The following is an 8946-nucleotide window of genomic DNA, read 5'->3' on the forward strand; positions in this document are numbered from 1 at the left end:
GTAGGCAAGATGGCGTCAAATCTAAGATAACATGAGAATAAGATATAACTCTGAGGACAGACATGAGTTGATAATAGCTTTGGGTGACATTTACTGAGTATATTACTGATTACTACAGATCAGAGGTCAGGCACTATTTAAGCACTTTGTACTTATTAGCCATTTATTTCTCACAACAATTCCATGAAGAATATGGTCTTCATTTTCTAGTTGTAGAAACTGAGGCACAGAGTCACTGGTCCAAAGTCATCCAGCTGGAAAGTGAAAGAGCTAGGATTTGAATCCAGGCCAATTGGATCCAGACCCTGGACCACTATATAAACTACCTTAAAAACTGTAACTAAGAATGTCTAAACCATGTGCCAGGGATCATTCACTCCTTTATTCCTCATAATAGCATGTACTGTTATAAAACAGCCAAGTAACTTGCCCAAGGTTGGGCAACTAGTGAGTACTAAAGTTGGGATTCAAATCCAGGTAGCCTATCTCTAGATATGCTTTTCTCCACTACTCTAAACCCCCTTGATGCTATGCTCCTCCACGTAGATGGTGATCGTTTCAGATACAGAGCTTTGCCATGGGCAGGAAAGGCAAATGACGAAGTGGGTGAGAGTAGAATAGGTACCAGCTGGTAAAAATGTGGAGGGAAATTAGATGCTGAGTGTTATCCAGGATACCCAGAGGACTCTCAACCTCATCCTTCTTGCTAAGGACACAGAAAAGGCAAATTATCTCTAGACAGAGGAGGCCTACACAATCAGAAAGAATGGCTTCCTTGCAGAAGTACATTTGGGAATCCGCCTCTGTGCAGAGAGGGAAGTTATCGTTCAGATCTAGCAGAAGACAATCGCCAACACACACTAGCTAATGGGGAAATGAGAGGCCTAATATAATCTGCCAGTTTCTGGTTTCAGGAAGTGGGTGGGAAGTTTGCAGATATCTGAGTGATTACTGTGACTATCTGGAATGGAGGTATGACTAACACAAGCAAAGAAAGGTCCATTTAAAATTCTACCCATTGGATTCCCTTTTTTTTTTTATAATTTTTTTTTTTTTAAGATTTTTATTTATTTATTCCTGAGAGACAGAGAGAGAGAGGCAGAGGGAGAAGCAGGCTCCCAAGGAGCAGAGAGCCCGATGCGGGACTCGATCCCAGGACCCTGGGATCATGACCTGAGCGGAAGGCAGACGCTTAATCATCTGAGCCACCCAGGCGCCCTGGATTCCCTTTCTAAACAACTTTTCTGCAAGCTATGTAGAAAGTTTCATGGTACATGAAGGTATTTTAAAAATGCTTCTGAATGTTGAATAATAAGTTGTGCAGAATATTAAGCAATTCGATCAGTATCTTTTTCAGAAACCCATAAAACAAACTTCTTAACTAAGATTGAAGTCCTTTAGATTCCACATTTAGTTGTTTGTTCCTTCAGAGAACACAGCTTCATAATATGAAATATTATCTAAACAATGTTTAGAAAATCATTTGCAGGGGAAATTTGCATGTTTTTAAAAAAGAAATGGATTCATTTACAAAGCAAGCAATTATTTAAAATATTCAATAGTAATTCAATGCTTTTTAGCTGCAGTCATTTAAGAAATAGCAATAAATTTTCAGACTTGCCCTCATGGAGCTTACCTTCTAGTGGGGAGGGAGAAAATAACCAGAAAAAAAAAAATAAGTAAAATATAGGATTATTTTATTTATTTTATTTTTTAATTTTGTTTATTTATTCATGAGAGACAGAGAGAGAGAGAGAGGCAGAGGGAGAAGCAGGCTCCCAAGGAGCAGGGAGCCCGATGTGGGACTCCATCCCAGGACCCTGAGATCATGACCTGAGCCGAAGGTAGACGCTTAACCATCTGAGCCACCCAGGCGCCCAATATAGGACATTTTAGATAGTGGTAAGCACTAAGAAGAAAAATTAAGCAGGGAAAGGGACTAAGAAGGAGGGGGTTGGGGGTTGGTGGCGTGTGGCAATTTATATAGGGTGGTCAAGGAAGACATTAAAATGCACACATTCCTTAAAGTTTAGCATTACGTAGTATTTCCCCTGTACTGAGAGGCATCTGATATATATCTTGAGGCATATATCCGATATAGATCACCACAATAATGATATTAAGAGGCATTAAGAAGAAGATGCAGAGGGTTTTAGACTTCTAGATAGCAGCACTTTTTTAGATTAAACCCATAGTTAGATACCCCGGGTCTCAATGTCACTTTAATAATGAATATTTGGAGTCTTTCGGTTTGTTTTGTTTCAAAATTAGTTTCCTAAGGAGCAGCAGGCGGGACATTTTCTCTAGAAGACTCTCAAGGCTGCGTACACGTACTCTTGAGAGCAGAAACTTTCATTCCCTAGGGCACGACAGTGTCTGGAACATACGTAACAAGGTTGGTACCTGGAATCCAGAGCCCACTGAATGTGCGTGTCCAGTAAGTACTAACTACAGGAGGTGGTTCAAGTCCAAGCGAGAATGTTGAGTCACAGGGTCTGCTCAGGCACAGCCCGTCTCACCCGCCTCCGTCACCAGCGGGGCGGGGGATTCCAGCTTCACCAGGGGCAGATTTCTGACGAATCTCTTCATTTGGACTGAAACGCTTTCTGGTACTTTTCCTCTGCCGAGGTGGCACGAATTTCTGCAATGTGGTCCTGTCTGCTCTAAAGGCGGGGTCCGATCTTGACAGCCAGCTGTACTGGGGCGAGGCCAAATTCGTCCTCTGCCCGAGTGTGGACCTGGCCCTAGGGAGCCCCTCCGGGTGGAGAGGCCGAGGCCTACCTCTTGGTCTCCCCGGTTTCTCCCAGCCCCTCGCTCCGAGCTCCGAGGGGCCGAGTTGCCCCGGCCGCCTCCCGCCCGCCCTCGCCCCCCACCCTCCCGCTCCCCCTCCCCTCCCCCTCGGCACCGCCTCCCGCCCTCTTCCCAGGCGGGTTACTCTCGGCGACCGCATCTCTCCACCGGAGTGAACGCGGGGCCTTACCCTTCCAGCCCCGCCTTCCTCCTCTAGTCCCAGCAAATTTCCTCCGGCCTCATCCCTGACAGAAGCGCCCCGATTGGCTCTCCCGCCGCTTGGTCGGGTGACGTTCTTGGGGCGGGGCCTGGCTCAGGGTGACCGCGGGCCTGGAGGGGCGCGAGGACTTCTGCTTCGCCTGCGGCCTCCGGCGGCGCGGGCTGGGTTTCGCGGCTTGCACCCAGGCGCACCCGGCCAGGGAAAGGGTTGCATGAGCGGTGGGCCAAGGGGTTGCGGTTGGGGTGCAGGGAGGGCCTCGGGTCCTGGGCCGGGGGGCGCAGGGAGGAGGGCCGGGGCGCGGGGGAGCGCGGGGACATGGCAAAGCTGGACGATGAGGAGGGGGCAGCGGTGGCACCCGGGCACCCGCCCGCGAATGGATACCTCCTGGTCCCGGGGGGCGAGCCCCCCGGAAAGCTGAGCTCCGAGCCGCAGAACGGACCCAAAGCCGGCTGCCTGACCCCGAATGGAGTGTCTCGGGACCGCCTCGTGGCCGCCGCTGAATCCCTCGGCAGGCCGCAGACTCCGCTGGCTCCGGAGGAGGAGACCCAGACCCGGCTGCTGCCTGCGGGCCCCGGGGAGGAGACCCCCGGGGCCGAGGGCTCCCGGGTGCCCCAGACGGCGCTCTCTGCGCGGCGCTTTGTGGTGCTCCTGATCTTCAGCCTGTACTCGCTGGTGAACGCCTTTCAGTGGATCCAATACAGCATCATCAGCAATGTCTTTGAGGGCTTCTATGGCGTCTCCTCCCTGCACATCGACTGGCTGTCCATGGTGTACATGCTGGCCTACGTGCCCCTCGTCTTCCCCGCCACGTGGCTGCTGGACACCAGAGGCCTGCGGCTCACGGCCCTACTGGGCTCCGGCCTCAACTGCCTGGGCGCCTGGATCAAGTGCGCCAGTGTCCAGCGGCATCTCTTCTGGGTCACCATGCTGGGCCAGTGCCTGTGCTCCGTGGCCCAGGTGTTCATCCTCGGCTTGCCCTCCCGCATCGCCTCGGTGTGGTTTGGGCCCAAGGAGGTATCCACAGCTTGTGCCACTGCCGTGCTAGGCAATCAGGTAAGAACTAGAGTGATAGATGAAAATCGGATCCTTAAAGATAAAGGCATAGGCTGTATGAGCTAGGCGTGTGGATGGACCCTCAGGAGGCGGGTGTGTATAAATGAAGGGAAGGAGACGTGTAGTCATAAGATAGGAGGCAGTCTTGGATTAAAGAGGGTGTTTGATTGATTTGTAAGGGCAGAACTTCAAAACCAGTTTGAAGTGACCACCTTATCTTCTTGTTTTTGAGAATTACCTATAAAATAATTAACTGAACTGGCCCATATATCCCTAGCATCGTAGAAAACTTGTCAGTGTAATAACCAGTGAGACTTAGGTAGGTATTTTTGTCGTTCCCAGTGTATTCTTTGTAAAAGGAAGGTGTTGGATTCTGGGAAGTTTGTTCTCATTTTGAGTGATCAGTGTGAACAGCTCCTGTTTTATTTTATTTTGTTTTGTTTTACTTATTTATTTTTCTAAAGTTCTTTTATCTTTCGTAGTAGTCTCTACACCCAAGGTGGGGCTGGAACTCATGACCCTGAGATCAAGAGTTGTACACTCTTCGGACTGAGCCAGCCAAGTGCCCTTCCTGTTTAATTTTATATGTTAGCAATCAGCAGAGTGCCTGGTACACAACGCTTATAAATGACAGCTAAATAAATGTTCTGGTGGTAAAGACCTCACAACATTACTGAGTCCAATTACCAATTTTTAACAGTCAGAAAATGCAAGACAGATCGCAGATCATGGAACCCATGATCTTATTTTGCCATTTCTCCCTTAAAGTGCTTCCTAGTCCTTCTAACACCATAGGTTCAAATTCCAGTAGCATTCCTGTAGCATTACTAAGTAGAATGTTGTGTGTGTGTGTGTTGTAATTGCAGATTGAGTCTTTTATTGTCATTTAAAATTTGCATATGGAGTTCTGTGATACTTTATGTACATTGTATTGAGTGTTCATTCAGCTTGAGAATGTAGTTAAAAATCACCTGTCTCTCTGCCTATATTCCTACATGCTATGTAACAAAAGAATGTTACTCTCTTACTTCCAGTCTAACACCTGTTCCAAGATCACAATAAGATTTAGCTAAAATCCGTAAAGAGACTAGTTCTACATGTTTATTACTTTATGTTTATCTTCTTTCTCTAAAAGTACAGAAGAAATGGGGGCGCCTGGGTGGCTCAGTCGTTAAGCGTCTGCCTTCAGCTCAGGTCATGATCCCAGGGTCCTGGGATCGAGCCCCACATCGGGCTCCCTGCTCGGTGGGAAGCCTGCTTCTCCCTCTCCCACTCCCCCTGCTTGTGCTCTCTCTCTCGCTGTGTCTCTCTCTGTCAAATAAATAAATAAAATCTTTAAAAAAAAAAAAAGTACAGAAGAAATGGGTAGCTTGAACTGTAGTTGTTGTGTATTCAAAATAATTTATAACTGGGGTGCCTGGGTGGCTCAGTCGTTAAGCATCTGCCTTCAGCTCAGGTCATGATCCCGGGGTCCTGGGATCGAGCCCCGCATCGGGCTCCCTGCTCAGCAGGAAGCCTGCTTCTCCCTCTCCCACTCCCCCTGCTTGTGTTCCCTCTCTTGCTGTGTCTCTCTCTGTCAAATAAATAAATAAAAATCTTAAAAAAAAAAAAAACCAAAATAATTTATAACTGATATTTGAGTTGGTTGCTTCCATATGTTTAGGTAGGAACTGTTTTCTTAAGGTATTTTTCATTAACAAAATTATATTCCATATTCATACTTCATTGAGCATGGCAGAAATATTATTAACTCCATACCTATGGATTATCTATTTATGGATAATAAATGGAAATGTTTTCTCATAGGCAGATTTCCCTCTCATGTTCAGCCCACCTCTGCCTTCTTTGTACATTTATTGTCCCTAGGTGTTCTTGTCCTTCCTTGGCTGCAGTAACTGTGCACTTTTCATGGCCCTCATTTTCAGCCTAAATTATGGAATGATCATTTATAATAATATTCCACATTATTGAGCATTCACTAAGAACGTGGCACCATGCTAAGTATTTTACATGCATTGTGTCCTTGAATTTAATAATATAAGGTAGGAACCATTAGTCTCTCTGGTTTATAGATACAGAAACTGAGACCTGAAGGGATGAAATTATTTTCCAGAAGTCACACAGTGAACTGGTGGCAACATTCACGCCCATGTCTGTCTGATTTCCTGCATCCTGGCTTTTCACTATTCATGTCTATTGCCAGGTCTCTAACCTGAGAAACCCTTCTAAAACATGGATCAGATCCTGTCATTGCTCTGCTTTGGACTCACCAATGATTTTCCATAGTACCTAAAATCTAAACTCTTCACTCTGGGTTGCAAAACCTTATTCTGATATGTCTTCTTCGGCTCCTTAAACAACACTAAGCTTGGATTTTGCATAAGGGCCTTTGCAGAAGCATTCTCTCTGCCTGGAATGTTCTTCCTCCTAGGATCACATTATTACATCCTTACTGTCATGCAATTCTCATTTTAAATTCATTTTATTTTATTTTTTATTTTATTTTTTAAAAGATTTTATTTATTTATTTGACAGAGAGAGACACAGCGAGAGAGGGGACACAAGCAGGGGGAGTGGGAGAGGGAGAAGCAGGCTTCCTGCCAAGCAGGGAGCCCAGCGCGGGGCTCGATCCCGGGACCCCGGGACCATGACCAGAGCCGAAGGCAGACACTTAACGACTGAGCCACCCAGGCGCCCCTTAAATTCATTTTAAATATCATTTTGTGGCATTTCTTGAGGAACCCATTTAGAGTTGCCCAGTCACTCTCTTATTACATCATTATACTTATCTCCATATGGTGCTTATCACTATCTGATATATTTATGCTTATATATTGTTATTAGTCATTTCCCATCCCCACTATTAGATTGTAAGTTTCATGAAAATAGGCATGTGGTCTGAATGTATACAGTTATCTCACCAGCATTTAATACAGTGCCCAGCACGTTATAGATGCTCCATACAAATTGGTTGAATAAATGAGTGAGCTTTAGACTCAGCTTTAGATACTGGCTAGCTGATAATTCCATATGCTGCCACCCATCCAAATGCACCTGGTCTCCTAGCGCATTTCTCTTCATTTCTGCTGCCTCTATCTTGGCTTTGGCCACCGGCAGCCCTTACCTTGAGATTGCTGGCTGACTTTCCTATCTGCAGCTCTTGCACTTTTCCTATTACTCTTCACATTTATCCACTGTGGTCTTTCTGATGTGCAAATCTGTCCAGGACACTCCCTTGCTCTCTGCAGTGGCTTCCATTGCCCTGAGTATAAAATTCAAACTGTCTAATGAGACAGTGTGAGTCCTTTTGGATCTCCCTCCTGTCAGCTCTTCGGCTTCACCTCTCCACACCCCCCCATTCCTCACATCCACATTTTTTCTCTGCTCTGAGGGGAATTGTCCACTACTTACAGCTTCTCACAAGGTCATGCTCTCCTCCTTCCTTTGTACATGATGTGCCCTTGGCTGGGAACACACTGATTTTACTTGGCTAACTCCAGTTTCTTCTTCAGATCTTTGCTCCTCCAGGAACTTTTCCTGAACCCCAAGTCTATACAAAGTGCTCCTTCAAAGTAGTTTCTTAGCTAGGGTGACTGTATGTTCCAGTTTGCCTGGGATAATCCAGGTGTGGAGCTGTTCATTAGGAAAACTACTCATTTAGTCCCTTTCACTTTGAATAGTGTTCTCGTTTGGATGATACATCACGTGATCATTCCAGTCTTAGCACCCTCTACCTCTCCATCACTGTATCACTGTACTTACCAAACTCTCTTGTAATTACCTGTTTAATGGTCTCTATCCAGCTTTTTGTAAAGGAGCAAATGAAGTGTTTGGTGACTCTTCCTTTTGGAAATCAATCTTGGGCCCTTCCTTCTCATCTCCATCCCTGTTATCTTTCTCCATTGAGCTCCTTTAATACTTTAATTTTATTTTAGATTTTTTTATTTTATTTAGATTACAGCTCAGTGGCATTTAGTGCATTCATAGGGTTGCACAACCATCACCTCTATCTAGATCCAAAATATTTTCATCCACCCTCAAAGAAGACCCAATACCCAACACTAAGCAGTCACTCTTCATTCACCCCTTCTTCTGACCCCTGACAACCACTAATTTGCTTTTTCTCTCCATGGATTTAGCTGTTCTAGATATTTCATGTAAATGGAATCATTCACTATGTGACCTTTTATGTCTGGCTTCTTTCACTTAGCATGTTTTTCAAAGTTCATCCAAAGATCATCCATGGTAATATTTCATTCTTTTTAGGGCTGAATAATGTTTCATTATATGGGTGTACCACGTTTTGTTTATCCGTTCATCCACTGATGGACTTTTGGGTTTGTTTCTACCTTCTGGCTATTGCAGATAGGGCTGTTATGAATATTCACGTATAATATTTAATATTTGTTTGAATACCTATCTTTAGTGTTTGGGGTATTTATTTAGGAGTGGAATTGCTAGGTCATATGGGAATTCTATGTTTAATTTTTTAAGGAACTGCCAAATTGTTTTCCACGGTGGATGCACTGTTTTACAATCCTGCTAGCAGTGTACAAGGGTTGCAATTTTTTCACATCTTGCCAACGTTTGTTATTTTCCAGTTTTTTGTTTGTTTGTTTGTTTATTATAGACATCTTTGTGGGTATTAAGTGGTATCTCATTATGGTTTTGATTTGCGTTTCCCTACTGATTAATGATGTTGAGCATTTTTTTTCACGTGTTTATTGAACATTTGTATATCTTCTTTGGAAAAATGTGTATTCAAGTCCTTTGCCCATTTTTGAATTGGATGTTTGTCTTTTTGTTGTTGTGAGAGTTCTCTATATATTCTAGATGGTAGACCCTTCTTCGACATAGGATTTGCAACTATTTTCTCCCATTCT

The 8946-nt window shown here is 44.8% G+C and overlaps 2 protein-coding genes across 6 annotated transcripts in view; one reads left to right on the forward strand and one right to left on the reverse strand.

The window, feature by feature from the left end:
* The window catches only part of SPATA45 (spermatogenesis associated 45), a 42367-nt gene extending 39517 nt beyond the window's left edge, over nucleotides 1-2850 (reverse strand). For all 4 annotated transcript variants that reach the window (XM_035010523.1, XM_035010521.1, XM_035010522.1 and 1 more), the window contains exon 1: nucleotides 2404-2850. The gene's annotated coding sequence lies outside the window, so the exon portion shown is untranslated. The remainder of the gene's footprint in view (nucleotides 1-2403) is intronic.
* Nucleotides 2851-3310: 460 nt separating this feature from the next.
* The window catches only part of FLVCR1 (FLVCR heme transporter 1), a 28793-nt gene continuing 23157 nt past the window's right edge, over nucleotides 3311-8946 (forward strand). For both annotated transcript variants that reach the window (XR_004680260.1, XM_035010524.1), the window contains exon 1: nucleotides 3311-4063. Coding sequence is in view for 1 of the 2 variants with exons in the window: in XM_035010524.1 (XP_034866415.1) it covers nucleotides 3326-4063 (738 nt within the window). In the remaining variant the exon portion in view is untranslated. The remainder of the gene's footprint in view (nucleotides 4064-8946) is intronic.

Source organism: Mirounga leonina, unplaced genomic scaffold (assembly GCF_011800145.1).
Source record: "Mirounga leonina isolate KUSES-001 unplaced genomic scaffold, KU_Mleo_1.0 Mir_154, whole genome shotgun sequence".
NCBI lineage: Eukaryota > Metazoa > Chordata > Mammalia > Carnivora > Phocidae > Mirounga > Mirounga leonina.